Source organism: Suncus etruscus, chromosome 5 (genome assembly GCF_024139225.1).
Source record: "Suncus etruscus isolate mSunEtr1 chromosome 5, mSunEtr1.pri.cur, whole genome shotgun sequence".
In the NCBI taxonomy this organism is placed as follows: domain Eukaryota; kingdom Metazoa; phylum Chordata; class Mammalia; order Eulipotyphla; family Soricidae; genus Suncus; species Suncus etruscus.
The window spans coordinates 116,325,719-116,346,510 of NC_064852.1; the positions used below are offsets into that span (position 1 = coordinate 116,325,719).

The following is a 20,792-nucleotide window of genomic DNA, read 5'->3' on the forward strand; positions in this document are numbered from 1 at the left end:
TAATCATCTATCTAGCTCTATAAATATATAATATATAATATAATATATAAATATATATGTAATATTTACATATACTTTTATCGGGTACACTACCTCCACAATAAGGTTTTTAGGAGTCCACACCCAATAATGCCCAGTTATTACTCTTGGTTCTATGCTCAGGAATTACTCCTGGAGGGCCCCAGGGACCATATAGGATGCTGGGAATCGAACCTGGGTCTGCAGCATGCAAGGCAATTATCCACTGAACTATTTTCTCCAGGACGACCGCCTACACACACACTTGATTTTTCTAATGAAAGATTTTTCTCATAATGAGGATATGAAGAAACACAGTGAAGGAAAAAAGAAAAACATCAAAAGCCATCCAAACTGGAGATTTGTCTAACAAACTGAGCTTAAATGGGAGAGTTCCTAAAGAGAGAAGTGCTGGAAGGATGCACGAATTCTATATAGTTCCCCCAAGCCTGCCAGAAGTAATTCCTGAGTGCAGAGACAGGAGTAACCCCTGAGCATCGCTGGGTGTGGACCCCCAGAAAATTACTACAAAATATTCAAGTAATCTCAAAGAGGAGAGTGTAAAAGTAAAAACAGAAAGGAATACAACAAATAAAATAGTACACAATATCCAAACAATAATTTAACTAAATGTTAATGGCCTAAACACAGTAATGAAAATAGAGAGATCATTACATCAATCTTGGGGCTGGGTCAGTAATTCAAAAGGCTGGAGCCCAGCCTCTCAAGTAATCTCCCAATAAGCCAGAAGCAGCCTATAAGCATGCCCAGCCGCAAAACATGCTCCATGCAAAAAAAAAAAAAAAAAAAAAAAAAAAAAAAGTCAATGCCCTAAAGACATGGCAATTCTAAGTATTTCTTCACGTTAAAGTTTCACAACCCAGAGAACTGAGCTTTAGCAGGGCATGTGGGAGCTGGAAAGGAGAGACCTTTAGGGCTTTGGTGGAGGGAAGTGAACGCCCTAGTGTCGTGGTGAAATGGTAGATGCAAGAAACCATCAACCGTATTGTAAACCACAGTATCTCAATAAAGAATTCTTAATATTTTAGGACCCAAATGTGCAATTATAGGCAAAAGAATAAAGAAGTTGTGGTTTAATATGCACTGTCATACTATGCATGCTGCAAGAAGAGATGAAATCACCTACTTTGCTGTAACTTGGATGGCACAGGAAGGGGGGGACAGGAGGGATCACATTGAACAAAACAAGCCAGAGAGAGAAGAGCAAGCACCAGATGGTCTCACTCGTCTGCAGTGTAGAGGGAAACGAAACATGGCACAAGTTATAGCAACTGGCACCAAAGTGGGCACTGGAGCACAAACTAAGATGATCTGATGAGGGAGACCTAGAGGTAATACAGGACCATGGCAGGGAGGAAGGTGTAGGGTGAAGGGAGGGATTGGATACTCTGGGTGATGAGGTAAGTATACTCCAAGACCATAAACGTCAACATCACTGTAAAAGCATTAACTATAATAATTTTCGGTTTCAAAATGCATGAAATAAAAAAATAACAAATTAAAAAAATTACTTTTTTGGGGGTAAAATTTTGTAAAATTCAGTATTCTCCATAACTGACAAAATAACAAAAAATTCAGCAAAAATAGAGAAAGATAGAGAAACCAACACCAATAAATTTTTCCTAGTTGTCATTTTATAAAACTCTCTGCCACCAAACAGCAGTGTATATAGAGGTACATGAAGTACTTTGTGTTTGTAACATAAAAATATAACATGCCACGTGTTAAATTGTACTCCTAAAACATGATGTTGTAAGCTAAGGTAACCTCAATAGAAAATATATTGACATAAAGACAGGAATAAACAGAAAAGTAATGGCAATGAAATATAAAGCTGCTCATTGACAAAGATCTATAAAAAAATAATAAAGGTAAGCCATTAGGTGTACACTGTGATAGTCCAAGTGGGTAGGTTGTTTGCCTTGTACACACAGAACCTGGGTTCCATCTCCAGCATCCCATATAATCTTCCAATCCCACCAGGAGTGATTCCTGAATGCAAATGCAGAGCCAGAAGTTAGTCCAGACCTTCTCCAGGAGTGGCCCAAAGACCAAAAAAAGATAAGCCATTAGCTAGATCAAGAAAAAAAAAAAAAAGGATGTTTGTTGCAGCACTATTTACAATAGCCAGAATCTAAAAACAACCTAAGTGCTCAAGAACAAATGAGCGGGTAAAGAAACTATGGTACATCTATGCAATGGAATACTATGCAGCTGTTAGAAAAAAAATGAAGTCATGAAATCAGCTTATACATCATGGATGGACATGGAAAGTATTACGCTGAATGAAATGAGTCAGAGGTAGAGGGACAGATATAGAATCATCTCGCTCATCTGTGGGAAAAGGTATGGCAAAAATATCCAGAGACAACAGAGATGAGGACCAGGAGGACCGGTTCATGGTAGGGAGATTGTCGCAAAGAGAGGTAAATGACTGTGACAATGATAGTTGGAAATAGATCACTCTGGACAAGAATTGGATGCTGAACAGGGATAAAGAGATCTGCATGGTACCCTTCATTAACAGTAGTGCAAACACACTGTGTCAAAAAAGAGGAGAAAGAGAAGTAAAATGTCTGCCCCACAGGTAGGCAGGGGAGGGAGGGTGGGGGGAAAGTGGGGACACTGGTGGCAGGAAATGTGCACTGGTGAAGGGTGGTATATATTCTATGACTGAAATTCAACAATTGAACAATTCTGTAACCACAGTGCTTAAGTAATCATAAAAAAAAAAAAGAGGGGCCGGAGAGATAGCATGGAGGTAAGGCATTTGCCTTTCATGCAGGAGGTCATCGGTTCGAATCCCGGCGTCCCATATGGTCCCCCGTGCCTGCCAGGAACAATTTCTGAGCCTGGAGCCAGGAATAATCTCTGAGCACTGCCGGGTGTGACCCAAAAACCACAAAAAAAAAAAAAAAAAAAAAAAGAAAAAAGGAAAACACAAGTTTCTAGTGTCAGGAATAAAACCCCCAAATATAATTCACCAAAAGTGAATATAAAAAACCTAGAACATATTTATATTATGTAATACTACTCAGAACTAACAAAGATGAATTGGTACATGCAAAACATGAATAAATCTCAAGTACATTATGCTATTCAGGTAGACTCAAGAGCCTACATACTACAGAATTCAATGATATGACTACTATAGGAAACTATAGGAACATTAAAGCACACTCGTGGGTTGGGGTAAGGGGAAGTCATTTAAAAGAGCTCAAGTCAATGTTTATAATATAGTCAACCTTATGTCATACTTACATAGCACAGCCCTAATTAGCTCCAATTATATTTTTTCTTTTCTTTTTTCTTTTTTGGTTTTTGGGCCACACCCTGTGACGCTCAGGGGTTACTCCTGGCTATGCGCTCAGAAGTTGCTCCTGGGGGCCGGGAAGGTGGCGCTACAGGTTAGGTGTCTGCCTTGCAAGCGGACGGACCGCAATTCGATCCCCCGGTGTCCCATATGGTCCTCCCAAGCCAGGGGTGATTTCTGAGCACATAGCCAGGAGTAACCCCTGAGCGGGTGTGGCCCAAAAACCAAAAAAAAAAAAAAAAAAGAAGTTGCTCCTGGCTTCTTGGGGGACCATATGGGACGCCGGGGGATCGAACTGCGGTCCGTCCTAGGCTAGTGCAGGCAAGGCAGGCACCTTACCTCCAGCGCCACCGCCCGGCCCATATTTTTTATTTTCTATTTGAGGGTCCAGACTCATTAAAATATTAAGTCACATTTCAAATATTTAAAGTAGAAGATTTGGGGGCTGGAGCAATAGCACTGTGGCAGGGTGTTTGCTTTGCACACAATCAACATAGGACGGACACCAGTTCAATTCCCAGCATCCCCATTGGTCTCCCGAGCCTGCCAGGAGCAATTTCTGAGCGCAGAGCCAGGAGTATCCCTTGAGCGCCGCCGAGTGTGACCCAAAAACCAAAATATATAAATAAATAAAGTAGGGGCTGGAGCAGTGTCGCAAGTGGTAGGGCATTTGCCTTGTGCGTGCTAACCTAGGATGGGCCATGGTTTGATCCCCCGGCATCCCATATGGTCCGCCAAGCCAGGAGTAATTTCTGAGTGTATAGCCAGGAGTAACCCCTGAGCGTCACCGGATGTGGCCCAGAAACCAAAAAAAAAAAAAAAAAAAAAGAAAAAAGAAAAGAAAAAAGTAGAAGACTTGTATAGATAAAACATTTTTTTTTACCAAGGAAAAGCTGTTCAATAACCTTTTACGATACTTAGTTTTAAATGTAATTATCAGTCAGAAACATGGTTGTTTTTTTTATTTATTTATTTTTTTTTTTGGTTTTTGGGTCACACCCAGCAGCACTCAGGGTTTACTCCTGGCTCTATGCTCAGAAATTGCTCTTGGCAGGCTCAGGGGACCATATGGGATGCTGGGATTCGAACCACCGACCTTCTGCATGAAAGGCAAACGCCCCACCTCCATTCTATCTCTCTGGCCCCCATAATGATTTGTTCTTTTTTTTTGGGGGGGGGTCACACCCAGCAGCACTCAGGGGTTACTCCTGGCTCTATGCTCAGAAACCGCTCCTGGCCAACTCAGGGGATTATATGGGATGCTGGGATTCAAATCACCATCCTTCTGCATACAAGCCAAAAACCTTACCTTCATGCTATCTCTCCGATCCCCAGAAGCATACCATTAAAAAAAAAAAAAAGTATCAGACTGATCAAAATAATCTCATCAATCAGTACTAGAAAGATTCAACTTTCCAGCATTAGAAGAATTTCCAAAAAAGGACTTCCATAAACATATTGTATAAATATATTAATATATTAATATATAACTTAAAAAATTGTATGTTGAAGGCTCATACTTGCTTCTGTATTTATCTTTAATTTGTTCTTTTTGGTTTGGAAGCTCTGGGTAGTACTGAATTTTCTCTTGAATACTACTTTTCTTTTCTACTACTTTTTTTTGTATTTTTGTCTGTTTGGGGGCGTTTCTCAATGGAGGCCATTCCAGGTGATCCTCAGAGCTCACTCCCAGCTCTGCCCTCAGGGCTCCCTCTAGGCAGGCAGGCTCTACATTAGTAATGGAACCTGGGTCAGGCGCCTAGGTCAGAGCCTTACCTGCTGTGCTGTCTCTCTGGCTCCAAGAAAAACGTTTTTTTAATATACTGCTGGGGATATAATCCAAGGTCTCAACATACATTGAGATATGTGCTCTACTATTGACCCACATCTCTAGTCCTGAGAAACATTCAGACAATAGCTCGAAGGCTTTTCTTCAGGCAATGAAATAGACTCATCTAAGTTTCTAACATGAAATATTACGCAACAGATACAGAGCAATTTCATCACTGCAGAAAAATTTACTGAACAACACTGCTCTATCCCCACTACACTGCAATGGAAAAGTACATAATAACAAATAGTGGAGATAAAAGGAGACCATTAAAAATACTCTATGGTGGGGCCGGAGAGATAGTACAGAGGTGTTTGCCATGGAAGCAGCTGATCCAGAACCTAACGTGGTTGGTTCGTATCCCGGCATCCCATATGGTCTCCCATGCCTGCCAGGAGCTATATCTGAGCAGACAGCCAGGAGTAACCCCTGAGCACCACCGGGTGTGGTACAAAAACAAAAACAAAAATACTCTATGGTTAAGGTGATCTAGACATCCCTCTTCACAACATCCCATTTCCTCAGGTAGGGACTATCTATTTTTACAATGTATGAAACAATTACTGATTTCAAGAAAAATAAACTCAAGTTTTTTTTCCCTAACAAGAGTTAATAGTGAAAACTATGCAAAATAAGCACCTAAATTGGCCAGATATAAAAAAAAAATCAGTCTGCTGGGCAGAAGCAATTGAGGATGAGGAAACTGTCTGGCCCACCCGGGTTTGATCCCTAGCATCCCATATGATCCCCCCGAATACTGCCAGGAATGATTCCTCAGTGCAGAGCCAGGAGTAATGCCTGTGCACCATTGGATGTGGACCCAAAATAAAGACAAAATAAAGAACAAAATAAAGAATAAAGTTACAATCCAGTATTTTAAAAAGATGAAATCAGTCTGCAGAGTTATTTTATATCTCAATTTACTGATCAAAAAATTTAAGGAGGTGGGGATTTTACCAGAAAAATGGAAAATATTTCCATCAAAAGAAAGTTTCCTTCAGAGCAAAAAAGATGGGGGAAATCATACTATATTAACAAGACAGCTTCTAGACTAAGAAATGCCAGATATATTCTCAGAAATATTTTAAGACTCTGCAGGGAAAACTGATCTGCAAAGGAAATAAGCCTCCATTGGCTTCCCTGCATTATCATTAAACTTTCCAGAGGCACCAATCTAGCATTCAAACCCAGATGGAATATCTAATCATGTTGTGTCTTAACAGAAAACTACAAAAACTTTAACATAAAAGACAAATATAGAACTCTCTCTCTCTCTCTCTCTCCCTCTCTCTCTCCACCCTCTCTCTCTCTCTCTCTCTCTCTCTCTCTCTCTCTCTCTCTCTCTCTCTCTCTCATTATGTACAAGGCAAAGAAAACTTTAAGAGAAAAATGTATATTCTCTATAAGTGTTTTTAGGAAATGTTCAGAAAACCAGAATATCAAATGTCCTTAGGAGATAAAAATATACTAAAAGAATTGGCAAGATATATCTGTTAGGAAGGACAAAAAACAGAGAGAGGTGGAAAATGGAATACAAATTAAGAAAACTAAGTCAGTTCAACAGTAGAGGTTCCAAAGGGGAAAAAAAGATGACGAAAGCAAACTTTCCAGGAACAAAGGATCCCTATCCTTCCCTGCAAAGGACAGAATGAGAATGTCAGTCTTCTTAAGAGCAATTCTAGAAGCAAAAAGATGCAGTATTTAAATCTTCCATAGAAAACAATATTTCCAACTGAGAATTCCTCTCTCTCTATACCACCCACGTAGTCCTGCCTCTCTCAAACTATTGAAGGTGACACACCAACAAAACCTGAGCAGAGATTAGGGTATTCAAACAGGTGACAGGTGAATAAATTCCCCAACCCGTTCCAAGAATATGCCACCGATTATACCAATCAGACCGTTTAGAAGAGAGGGAGGAGATCTGGCTTGGTGGCAGAACACCTGCCTCAAAGATGTGAGGCCGTGGGTTTGGCCCCTGAAGCACCAAAAAAAAATTTTGTGATTGCATAGAAGACTCTAGAAGGGTTATGGTCAAGAAAAAGACTAAGGGCCGGTGAGGTGGCGCTAGAGGTAAGGTGTCTGCCTTGCAAGTGCTAGCCAAGGAAGGACCGTGGTTCGATCCCCTGGCGTCCCATATGGTCCCCCCAAGCCAGGGGCAATTTCTGAGCGCTTAGCCAGGAGTAACCCCTGAGCATCAAATGGGTGTGGCCCGAAAAACCAAAAAAAAAAAAAGAAAAAGAAAGACTAAAACTACAAAACACTTGATGAGATTTAAAATGTTTAAGGAGGGCCACATAACACAGGTTGACCCAGGACAGACCTGGGTTAGATCCTAGGCATTCCATATGGTCCTCCAAGCCTGCCAGGAATGATTTCTAAGCCGAGAGCCAGGAGTAATCTGAGTGCCACAGGGTGTGGGCCAAAAACCACTAAAATAAAAAGCTTAAGGATCTGTTACATCAAGTGTGCATATGTGTATATATATTGTATAAAGCTACATAGAAATATCTAATATATAATATATAACAGCTACATAGAAAACGATGCAAAAAACCCAATCAGGTCAGGAATGTCTCTCCATGGAAGATTATACATGCCTCCTTTGTCTAAGGAACTGACTTCAATCCTTGGCACTGCTAAAACAACAAAAAAAAAATCAATTTTAATTTCAAGATGTATAAAAAGTAAAAGAATATACAGTTGTACCATATCCCACAAGACTGATTCTGCTCTAAACAATATTAACATAGTCATTATAATTTAAACATTAATAACGATTTAACCGGGGCCGGGCGGTGGCGCTGGAGGTAAGGTGCCTGCCTTTCCTGCGCTAGCCTAGGACGGACCGCGGTTCGATCCCCCGGCGTCCCATATGGTCCCCCAAGAAGCCAGGAGCAACTTCTGAGCGCATAGCCAGGAGTAACCCCTGAGCGTCACAGGGTGTGGCCCAAAAACCAAAAAAAAAAAAAAAAAAAAAAAAAAAAAAAAAAAAAAAAAAAAAATAACGATTTAACCACAAAGACCCTGTAACTATAATGAGATAATTGGGAAGAACAATGAAGGAGTCAAGTTACCTTTTACGTTGTAAGGACTACTGGGTATAAATCATAAAATTGAAAATATATGAATCCTGAGGGAGTCCAGTACATTATTCCGAAACTGAAAGATAAACACCAGAAGAAACCACCATGAATTGAAAGTGGTTGTCTGGGGGGGGAAGGGAGCAGATATTTAATTTGATTAGAAGTAGTGCTATTTGTCATTTTTAATTATGCGTATGTACTCTTTAGGCCTAGTTTGGATTCAGCACTGCACCATCTCCCCAGGACACCAGAAGCAACCCCAGAGCACAAAGCAGGTTGAGCCTTTAGGTACCTCCAAGTGTAGCCAAAATATTAATAATGATAATAATAATAATAATATTTTTTAATTTAAACCATTGTGATTTACGAAACTATTCCTAATTCGGTTTCAGACAGACAATGTTTCAGGACCAATCCCACCACCAATGCCAACCGCCCTCCATCAATGTTCCTAGAATACATCCCACACCACACACCTCTTTACCCTAGCCTGCCAGCATAAGAGGCCCTTTTAATTGTAATTGTTAAAATTTGGGTCTCATAATTGCATTGTTGTTGTCTTTCACTGGACATTTAGTTCTGTTCTTTCTTAACACCACCAATAGGGGCCAGAGCAATAGGGCAGTGGTAGGGCGTTTGCCTTGTACAGCTAATCTAGGACAGACCTCGGATCGATCCCCAGAGTCCCATATGGTCCCCCAAGCCGGGAGCGATTTCTCAGCGCATAGCCAAGAGTAACCCCTGAGTGTCACCGGGTGTGACCCAAAAACAAAACAAAAAAAACACCACCAATAATAGTAATTTTATTACCTTACTGCTTGCGCCACCGCTCCAGCACAGTAATATTAAATGAAGTTATTGTTAAGCATCCCCGCCTTTTTGGGGGGGAGGGGTTGGCGGCCCTCAGGGGTTGTTATTCCTAACTCTGTACTCAGAAATCACTCCTGGCAGGTTTGAGGGGGACCATATAGAATGCTAGAAATGGAACCCAGGTTGGCTGTGTGTAAGGCAAATGCCCTCCTTGCTGTGCTACCACTCCAGCCCCAATAGTAATAAATTTAAATTTAAAGATATACCAGCATTGGCTGAGAATCATCAGTGGTTTAGGCTGTGGTTTTGGCGGGGGACTCAGGACCACCCAGTGCCCACAGCCAGCAGCGCCTCAGCTCACGCCCACTCTCTAGTGTGGAAGGTAAAACCCAGATCCCCGAGCTCTGCTGTGTGGCCCTGAGCAAGCCCCCAACCTCTCACCTCTGGCCCCTCTTCTATTCGCGGGATCTCCCCAAGAACACAAGCCTGAAATCTTCAAATGGCAGAAGAAAGAGGAATTGGGTTCCCCCTTGCAATACAATTGCTGACCAGCAAAATAAATGAATGCGCTATATCTATATAAAGTATTCAGACAAACATGCTAGTTTCTCTTAAAGAAATCTGAACCCAAAAGCATCCAATTGCTCCCCTTGTAGTCAGTTCTCCATTTGTACAACAGATGCCTTCCACCCCTCCATCCCAGAGGAAGAATTACGCCAGTCTCTACCCAATGCCAAAGTGAAGTCCCACCTCTCCTTCTCCATGGCTCTTCTCTGTCCTTTCCTGAGTCATCTTCTGCCTCCTGTGACTCCTTTCCCCAAATCTACCAACATGTTTGTTTGTTCCCCATCCTCCTAATAAATGAGCCTGAACTTAAACCTTAATCCTATGTTGTCTTTTCCTTCCTTTCAATCACGCAAGCAAGAAGCTTATATCCCAGAGCAATATGCACTCTTGCCCCTTTACTCCTGGTGGTGGTGCTAGGTGCCTAGAACTTAGTCCTCCAACGTGATCTTTTCTTAGATTTCAGCCTCTTTTTTCCTCCCCATCCAACCAGTGCCCATGATCCTCCACATGTCCTGGTTCCTTCCTTCTACTCTTCACTCCCCCTTTTTTGATCCCTACATTCAACTAGTACAACAAATCAAAGTTGCCAAAACCTTTTTTGGGGTTTTTTTTGGGGGGGTCACATCCAGTAGAGCTCAGGAGTTATTCCTGGCTCTGCATTCAGAAATTGCTCCTGGCAGGCATGGGAGACCATATGGGATGCTGGGATTCGAACCACCATCCATCCTTGGTTGGCTGCACACAAGGCAAACACCCTATACTGTGCTATCTCTCCAGCCCCATCCAAAATCTTTTTTTTTAATTATTTTCTCATGAAAGGAAAGCATATCGCCATGCTCTCTCTTTTATTTAAGCATTACTTCATTTAATAGATTATCACGAAGTTGTTATACAATTATTTATTTTATTTTTATACCATAGTTACAAATTGTTGTTTTTCAGATTAAGTTGTTCATGATTAATTTTTAATTGAAGTACAGTGAGATACACACTGATACAAAGTTGCTCATGACTGAGTTTCAATCATACAAGTCCAATACCCACACCAGTCACATTTCCCACCACCAATATCCTCCTCAGACCTCCCTCCTGCACATCACCGTCCTTGCCATTTTCACAACCTTTACACCTCAACTGAGGCTCCCAAAGACTGAGCCACTCTTCTCCATTTCTCCCATCTTGAACTTAAACTCCACACACCCTAAATACACATCAACTTAATAGTCTTACTACGTAAGTGCTACTACTAGTAAACTTTTCTTCTGGGCCACTCAAGCCATGCTCAGGAACTACCAGCACTATTTGTCATATTGGCTCAGTGGTCTCTAGTGCAGGCCCCGTGATGCCTTCCTGTTGTTTCGGGTCCAGCAAAGCTCAAGGGGCGTCAGAGCTGCAACCAGTAGTGCCAGGTGGGAAAGAGAAGTGTGGTCCAAATTCAGGTCCTCCTAAGAATGTCCTCCCAGGACCCCTAACAACTTTACTGGGGGATCAGGGTGTCCATTCTAAATAGTGGGCAGGCAACAGGAGGACTCTCCCTAATAGTCCTTAACCAATCAATCAATAACTGAATCAGCCAGAGTCTCAAGAACCCTCAAAAGGCTGAACCCCCTTAGGACAATAACCAAAAAAAAAAAAAAAAAAAGAAAGAAAGAAAAGAAGCAATACTAAAATTTCATACACCAGGGCCCAGAGAGATAGCACAGCGGCGTTTGCCTTGCAAGCAGCCGATCCAGGACCAAAAAGTGGTTGGTTCGAATCCCGGTGTCCCATATGGTCCCCCGTGCCTGCCAGGAGCTATTTCTGAGCAGACAGTCAGGAGTATCCCCTGAGCACTGCCGGGTGTGGCCCAAAAACCAAAAAAAAAAAAAAAAAAAAAAAATCATACACCCATACAAACTGATACCATCAGTCCTCGGAAGTGGGTTCTGGGTGCTGTGGGTACTCTGCCACTCGGGCATCTCCCCATCTCTGTAAAATATTTACAATTAGTCTTCTAGGGGCCAGAGAGATAGCATGGATGTAGGACGTTTGCCTTGTATGCAGAAGGACAGTGGTTCAAGTCCCGGCATCCCATATGGTCCCCGAGCCTGCCAGGAGCAATTCCTGAGCAGAGAGCCAGGAGTGACCCCTGAGTGCTGCTGGGTATGACCCAAAAACCAAAAACAAAAAAAAAAAAAAAAAAAGAATTAGTCTTCTAATTTTCTTGAAGTAGATTTAAAAATTTTTTTCTCATAAGTTAAGTTATATGCTTTTAACAGTGTTAAAGTTCATCACAGTAGGGGCTGGTGAGGTGGTGTTAGAGGTAAGGTGTCTGCCTTGCAAGCGCTAACCAAGGAAGGACCGCGGTTTGATCCCGCCACATATGGTCCCCGCAAGCCAGGGGCAATTTCTGAGCCCTTAGCCAAGAGTAACCCCTGAGCATCAAACGGGTGTGGCCCGAAAAAAAAAAAAAGTTCATCACAGTAGGGGCGGAGGTAAGGCGGAGCCTGGAGGTAAGGCGAGGCGGAGCCTGGAGGCAAGGTGTCTGCCTTCCAAGCAGAAGGACTGTGGATCGAATCCCGAATCCCGGCATCCCATAGGGTCCCCGTATCTGCCAGGGGCGATTTCTGTGGTAGGTAGAGCCAGGTAGAGCGCTGCCGGGTGTGACCCAAAAACCAAAAAAAAAAAAGTTCATCACAGTATTAGGCAAATTTAACAGTAAGTGGCATTGCTGAGAGTTGGGCCATGACAATCTACTCGAGCTACTAACCATACTAACATCCTACTTCCTACTTCTATTCCATATCTTCTTTTTTTGGCGGGGGAGGGGTTTGGGCCACACCTGGCAGCACTGGCTTTTTCAGAAATCGCTCTCGGCAGGCTTGGAGGACCATATGGGATGTGAGGAATTGAACCAGGGTCTATCCAGGGTTGGCTGTGTGCAAGGCAAACACCCTACCGCTGTGCTATCACTCTAGCCCCTGTATTGCAGACTTTCTAAGAGAATAACTCAAATGACTACATCCTGCTAGCCAACATGAAGAACAGTAAGGTCCTATTGAACCTTATCTCCACTAGTAAAACGGACTCTACAAAACAAGGTTTCCCTAGAAGGTGTGAAGTTAGCAGCAATCCTCCAGATAGATATTAAAGAAACAGAATTATTGACAGTGTATTCCACAAAGTACTATAAAGCAGACATCAAAATGACACAGTTATGATAGGTAGCCTACTACTTGCTTCCTGACACGTAATTTAAGGAATCTTCTTTACTGTTCCTTCCCAACTCCACCACTATCCAAAACAACCAAATTCATAAGCATAACGAACATAATAAAAATAAATAATAAATAATGAAAGGGAGAATGAATAAGACTACAGCTTGCTCTCTACTATGCAATTTGTACTGCGAATGCCATTTTTACAGACTTTACTCATACCCTTTTCTCTAATGAGGCGTTTTAAAACTGTTTTCTGGGGCTTCAAGTAACTATTTTTCTTTTTTTTTTTTTTTTTTTGGTTTTTGGGTCACACCCAGCACCGCTCAGGGGTTACTCCTGGCTCTACGCTCAGAAATCGCTCCTGGCAGGCTCGGGGGACCATATGGGACGTCGGGATTCGAACCGATGACCTTCTGCATGAAAGGCAAACTCCTTACCCTCCATGCTATCTCTCCGGCCCCAAGTAACTATTTTTCAAATGGAGCAGGCACAGTCACAGGATGGATGGTGTTTGCTAAGAGGTTGGCCAGCTCTCAAGAACCAGATGGTCTGAGAACTTTGTTTCTTTTCTCTTTTTCTTTTTGGTTTTTGGGCCACACCCAGTGGCATTCAAGAGTTAGTTACTCTTAGCTCTGCCCTAAGAAATAAATCCTGGCAGCCTCAGGGGACCATATGGGATGCCTTGGATGGAACCAAGATCGACCTCATGCAAGGCAAATGCCCTACCCACTATGCTATTTCTCTGGCCTGCTTCTTTTCTTTTTCTTTTTTTAATATTACCTTCTGATAATCCAGACTGAAATCATTTCATAGATAAAGAATAGCAACTTTTGGAGCAAAGGCGATAGCACAGCAGGTAGGGTGTTAACAGCAAAACTAATGTGACACTTTATTTAAGAAATGTGGTACTTGACTGACCCAGGGTCAATATGGGTTCCCCCAGCACCAGATATGGGGTTCCTGAGTCCCACCAGAAGTGATCCCTAAGCCCAGAGCCAGGAGTAGGCCCAGAGCACCACCATATTTGGTCCCAAAACCAAAGCCAAAAAAGAATTGTGAGGCAGTTTCTCAATTTTCTCTTATTTCATTCCTTTTTTGTTTGTTAGGTTTTGGAGCCACACCCAGCAATTCTCAGGGGTTCCTCCCGGCTCTACACTCAGGAATCACTCCTGGAGGCACTGGGCAACCCAGTAAGATGCTGGAGATCAAACCCGGATTGACAGGGTACATAAAGTGCCCCACCCTCTGCACTTTCTCTCCTGCCCCTCTTGCTTAATTCTTAACACCAAACAGCACAGATATCATTATCTCATTTGTGGATGAAAAATTTAAGGGTTGACAAGTTATTCATTGGACCACAGAGATGGTCAAGGAGTTTGCCTTGCACCTGGCCACATGGGATTGTTTCCCAGAATCACATATGGTCCCCCAAATACAGCCTGGGGACACTGAACAGAGCCAGGAACAGTCCTTAGAGCTCCATGGGGGTGTGGCCCCCAAACCAAAAATCAATATAATAACACGTGTCTGGGATAAATGTCAAGATTGGCTTTTTAGTGGGAAATTCTGGGTTAGCGTATGATTAGCTCAAACCCCAGCTGAACAAAATACTTAGTAGGGGTCTGGCAGAATAGGAGTGAATCTTCTTCCCAGATCCATGAGAAACCTTCAATTAGGGATCTTTTATGTAAGATCCAACTCAGCTGATAGAACCCCCAAGAGGCTGACAGCCCAGTTGAAATAGACTTGGAAATTTAAGTCATCCTAGATTTACAGAATTTTCTCCCATCGAGTACTAATCAGGCCCAACCCTGCTTAGCTTTGGAAATCAGATGAGATCGGGCGCTTTGAGGGTAGTATGGCCATATACCAGATCTATAGAATTTTCTAAGGCCAGCCCCTCCCTTCTACTAAGCAGAATTGCTGTATGTCAAAGAGGCTGCAAACTGACAAGAGGAACCTCCCAGTAATCAACAGGGAGCCCAACTCTGATGCAGCCCTGATCATCAAGTCCAAAGTCTAACTGCCTGAGGATGGAGCCTTAGTACAGCAAGGAGGGCATCTGCCTTGCATGCAGTAGACCGGGGTTCCATCCACAGCATCTCATATAGTCCCCTGAGCCTGCCAGGAGTAATTCCTGAGCACAGAGCTAGGAGTAACCCCTGAAAGCCTGTGTGTGTGTGTGCCCCAAAAAATCAAATAAACAAAATTCTAACTACTTTAAGACCACCATGCAAAATAATAATAATAATAATAATAAAAGACCTCCATGCAGTGAAGAAAGGCAGAGATAGTTCAGAAGCTAAGGCACTTGCAATGCTTACAGCCAAATCATATCTAGCCATACATATGATCCCTGAGCACCACCTGAGAAGTTGGGTGTGCTCCCCCAAATAAAAGGAAAGGGGGAAAGAACATAGTAGAATCACTGCTGTATTTTGTTTGCATTTTAGAATGTTTTCTAAAACATTCTAGTAATTCTGAAACATTCTAGTAGTCTGGTAATGGCAGACTAGATTCTCTGAGTGTTTAAGCCATTTTACACTCTCACCAGCAGTGGATAGTAGGTTTCATTTTTATGAAACTCTCCAGCTCTTGGCTTTTAAATTTGCGCACAAATTATATCTCTGATCTTTATTTCTGTTTTAGGGCCACACATGGTGACACTCAGGGGTTAAAACTGGCTCTGCATTCAGAAATTACCATAGTTTTTGTACCATAAGACACACTTTTTCCTCCCGTAAAGTGCATCTTATGGAGCAAATGCTGCCTGGAGCTGAAGTCTGAGTGCAGGGGAGAAGGTGCATCTTACAGAGTGAAAAATACGGTACTCCTGAAGGGGCTTGGGGGGTCCATATGGGCTGCCCAAGATTGAACCTGGGTCGGCCACATGCAAGGCAAACATCCTACCCACTATCTGCTGTGCTATCGCTCTAGCCCCTGATTTTTTTATAACTTGTATTTCACTAACCTAGTAAGGCTACACATCATATGTTAATAGAATTTTCTTCATTTTTCTTATTTGCCTGTATCCTTTGGTCATTGTTCTACTGGACTCTTTTGTGAGATGATTTTACTGTTTCCTCATATATTCTTTAAAATCATCAAAATATTAATTTTTATTACTTTTTAAAAAATGTAAATCCAGGGTTTGGAGCAATAGTACAGTGGGTAGGGTGTTTGCCTTGCAAGCAGCTGGTCCAAGGTCAATGCCAATATGGTCTCCTGAGCACAGCCAGGAGTCATTCTTTGAGTTCAGACCCCGGAGTAGGCCCTGAGCACCACCAGATGTGGCCCCAAAAAGCAAAAATCAAAAATGGAAACCTAGTGCAATGGTTAAAAAGACTCTTCCATCTTTTCTTTCCCTGCAGATTTCGTATATGAATAGTCTAGTCTAGTCTTCTGCACACCCGAAATCTGAAGATATTTTGTCCTAATCTGCATGGAGATAGACTGGAAACAGAAATCCATTCTGTAATCAAGCTAGCAGGTGCTTCAGTCTTCAGAGGCAGTATTTCTTTTCATTCCTATTTGGCACTACTCTAGAGAATTGAGGAGTTTTAGTAAACTTGGATTTATTGGGAGGAGGGGAGTGAGTTAATTAGTTTTTTTTTGGGGGGGGAGCACACCTAGCAAGGCTCAGTGGTTATTCCTGGCTCTGCACTGAGGAATCACTTCTGGCATATTGGGACCGTATTGGATGGCGGGCATCAAACCCAGTTTGGCTGCTTGCAAGGCAACACCCTACCCATTGTACTATCGCTCCAGCCTCAATGAGATTAATTTTATGGCATAGCTATTTTGGAATCATAGATATGAGAATGGCACAATGAAGACTGGCAATCCCCCAAAACTAGGGTCCTTCCAGAGATCAGAAGAAAAACGCGCTCCTCCACACATTGCCCCATACACGGCCACTAATAACCCGCTTCTCCCCCAAACAGTTGCAGTACCCTAAGGACCCAACAGCTGGGAGGGCAGTCAGATTCTCTTATCGGATTGCGTTTCCTTCCCTTCCACCTGGCCCCCTTTGCGCTGCAGAAGGTTTCAGGCAAACTGAAGCAATTATGTTTACCAGTTATCTCTGAGCATTCCATCAAAAACCAAGCACTTGTAATTCTGGTGTCCTATATTGTTTCCCAGGATCTGATACGCATCAGTGTTTCTCAACCTTTTGTGGACCTTGTTTTCTTGCTGTGTAGCCCATGGCCCCATCCGTTGGCCCAAATTTCAAGCAGTGTTCGACCATCAGCTGTGGCCTCCTTGGCCATATGACATCTGGTTAGAAGCCCTGACTTACATTATGGGTTATATCTTTGATAGAATATAAAAAGCATGATTTTACCATCCAGCAAATTCAGATTTCAACTCTACCACTTGTTACTTTACCTTTCTAAATAGCTGCTGTGAGAGTTTTTTTTTTTTTTTTTTTAAAGAAGATCTTTAGGTAAATCACCTACCCTACGGAAGCTTGGTAAGTGATAGCTATTATTTGAAGAGGAAGTACATCTGGTAAGCTTGACCAGTTAAAAAAAAAGGAAAAGTTTGCATTTTCACAAGGTTTATTAAGCCAGTAAATGTGTCTAAATTAGAAAACGTTATTGATCTTTTTTCAGGGGAATTGTCTTCCCCACACACCCCAAAAATGTGTGCATTGTCTAAACTGTTTCAGAAAGATTCATTCTAATCCGTTTCTGAAAACCTTAAACCCACATCAGGGCTTATTTGATTAGGGAGTCCTGGACCAGGTCTGAAATTCCCAGCCATTTCGCCAAACAGATTTAACAGGGACGAGAAAAGGCAAAGGTACATGTGAGAGAGGTATTAGTACGAAATAAAAACCCAACCCACTTCTTTGTTCACTAGATTGACAGCAAGGTAACTGAATGAGAGCTCTTACCTCTTTCTATTCTCCTAATCTGTTTCTCTTTTGAGTCACTTCCTACGAAGGACTACAGTGGAACCCAATTGCATTCAGTTATTTCTCTTTCCCAATTAATTTTTCCAACCATAGCGAAAAGCAATTCCATCTCAAAAAATCGAGAAACAAATCGCTTAAAAAAAAAAAAAAAAAAGAAAGAAAGACTACGAGTTTACAAGCTCAACGCAAACGCAAGAGCCTGGCCCAGGAAGCGCGGTCATTCATCACTTCCCGTTCCCCTCTCCCTCATCCATCAGGTCCCAAGTCCCAAGCCCAAGACTGGGGCAGCTCCCAGTGGGTAGCCCAACACGTTCCGGCCCCCCGAAACCCAACTGTGATGTGAGATTTTAAAAAAGCAACAACACTCTTAGGCCGCAGCCCTGGACTGTTCTAACGCTGAAACCAAGTGCGGGAAACCTCCCGCAAGCAGGGCGGCCAGGGAGGATCCATCCGATCGGGTTGATCATTAACGCGCCTGGGATCTGCACGGATCGAGGCGGCATCGCCGCGGCAGCCGGGGACCAGGGCGCACCCAGATCTGGGAGGTCCCAGATTGCTGCCCCAACCCACGGCAGGGGGACCCGGGGCGCACCCAGCCCAGGGTGGGCCCGGACCCGCCCCAACGCCAGCGGGCACCCGGGGCAGCGGGCCAGGGGGACCGGGAAGGACCCGACCAGCCCCAAGGAAGCGGGATCCGGGGTTGGCCTGGTGGGGGGACCAAGGCGCACCCAGCCCAGGGAGGGCCCGGACCTGCCCCAACACCAGTAGGCACCGAGGGCGGCGAGCCAGGGGGACCGGGAAGGACCCGACCAGCCCCCAAGGCAGCTAGGTGGGGGTGGCTAGGTGGGGAGACCAGGGCGCACCCAGCCTAGGGAGGGCCCGACCTGCCCCAACGCCAGCAGGGACCAGGGAGGGACCAGGACGCACCCCGGTCCGGGAAGGACCTGGCCAGGCCCCCATAGCAGGGGCCCCAGGGGGTGTCTAGGAAGGGGGACAGCCAGGGCGCACTGGGCCCGGCCGCAGCAGCAGGAGCGGGGCCCCCGGGTTGCGGGGGCGGCGGGGCAGGTGGAGGCCGATCGCTCCGTCCCCGGGCCCCCCGCAGCCCTGCATCCCCGCGCGCCCCGCGACCGTACCTGCTTTGCACACGGGCGCGCTGGGGCTCCTCTTCTCGGGGGAGGCGCGGCGGGGCCGGACGCGGCTCGGGGGCGGCGGCGGCGGCGCGGCGCTGCCCTCGGCGGGCCACAGGTGGGTGGGCGACGCGCTGGGCGACGCGGCGGGGGGCCCGAGCAGCGGCGGGGGCGGCGGCGGCCGGGGGGGGCTCCCGCGAGGTCCGGGCGCGGCGCCGCGCGTGGGGCTGGTGCCTCGCGTGGCCGTGGCGGACGCGCCCGTCTGCGTGGCCACCGTGGGGCTGGTCCTGGCCGCGCCGCCGCCGCCTCCACCGCCGGCGCGCGTCGGGCTGGTGCAGCGCGAGGCCGTGCGGGGGGCGCCGCGCGTGGGGCTGCCCGGCGGCTGCGGCGGCTGCGGCTGCGGCTTCAGCTGGAACGGCACCGTGGCCCGCATGGGCTGCAGGCGGCTCCCCGCGGCCCCGGCCGGGCCGATCGCGCCGCTGGCCAGGGCGGCCGCGGGCGTGGGGGACCCATTGCGCCTCACCCGCTGCGACATGGCCCCGTCCCCGGCGGGCCGGCCGGCGGGGCGCGGGGGCGGCGGTGCGGGGCCGGGCTGCCGGGTCCGGGGGGCGGCGGCGAGGTGGCGCAGCCGAGGCCGCGGCGGCTGCTCCTCATCAACAATAGTGTCCGCGCCGCCCGCCCCGCCCGCGCCCGCGCCCATTGGTGCCGCGTCAGCCGCGCCTGGCCCGCGCCGCCGTGCCCATTGGCTGCGCGCCGCGCGGACCCGGCCCCCCGGGGCCGGAGCGCTCCGCCCGGTGTGCGCCGCCGAGCCCGGGAGCGCGCGGGATGGAGAGCGCGGGGGAAGGGAGCGGGAGGGTGGGGTGCGTGCGTCTGTCTGTCTGTCTGTCTGTCTGTGCCTATGTATGTGTCTCCCTATGCCTGTGCGTGCCCAGGAGCCGTGTGGATGCGGTGCGCGCGCTGCCTGCGTGCACGGGGGTGCATTCGAGCGCGTGCGTGCATGTATATGCATGCGTGTGCGTGCAAGGCGCGCGCGTGTGCCTCCGTGTGCACACGTGCGGGTGCGTGTAGGCGCGCACGCCCCGCCACGCGCGTCCCTCCTTCCCTTCCTCCCTTCCCGCTGGGCGGGGACCCCCGGAATCTTGCGCGAGGGGTTTTGCAGCCCCCCGAGCCCCGGGATGCTTGATGCCTTCTCCTCCGTCCACCCACCCATCCATCCATCCAGACCCCCTTCCTGGGTTCCCAACCCCAGGGACCATTGGCCCAGGATGTGAGAATCGCCTGTGCCTTCCTGTGTGGGTTCCCCCCCCCCCTTCTTCATCTTTTTGTTCTATCTTATTCCCAGCCACGTTCGGGCAGGGCTCCAGAGAAGAAAAGATGGAATGAATGTTACCGTCATCGAAAAGAAAATTGAATCCTCCTCCAAGTGCCAAACACCGCCGGGATTAAATTTGCTTAGTTAGAATGCGGGTTTAGATTTTGGTCGGTGGAGTCCGGCGCTACCGCCCTCCGTGTAACAGGAATTTGTTTTAATCACCTACTTCACAGCTCTCCAATCCCTTTGGAAAGGCGCCGGTCACCTTCCTTCCAGCTTGTAAAGTGCTGTCGTTTTCAAAAAGGCCTGATTCGGGCCTTACGGTCGTTACTGGGGAGAGGATTGAGCAAATCATTCATATTTTGTCCAGTGGAGAAAACAGCTTTCCTCAATCCGTGTAAAAACTCAGAAGAGGAGCTAAGAGGTAGTTTAGCTCTGAAGATCTAAATAGGTAGATCTTTTCTTAAATATCTTTATTTAAACACCTTGATTACAAATATGATTACAAATATGAAATGAACACCCCCCCTTCACCAGTGCAACATTCCCATTACCAATGTCCCAAATCTCCCTCCTCCCCACCCCA

At 45.8% G+C, this 20,792-nt stretch overlaps 1 protein-coding gene and 1 pseudogene across 1 annotated transcript in view; one reads left to right on the forward strand and one right to left on the reverse strand.

Annotated features, from left to right (window-relative positions):
- FAM117B (family with sequence similarity 117 member B) overlaps window positions 1–19,429 on the reverse strand; it is a 73,228-nt gene extending 53,799 nt beyond the window's left edge. The window contains exon 1 of the mRNA XM_049773216.1: window positions 18,901–19,429. Coding sequence (XP_049629173.1) covers window positions 18,901–19,429 — 529 coding nt within the window. The remainder of the gene's footprint in view (window positions 1–18,900) is intronic.
- LOC126010275 (uncharacterized) lies at window positions 9,350–9,482 on the forward strand (annotated as a pseudogene).
- Window positions 19,430–20,792: the final 1,363 nt, after the last annotated feature.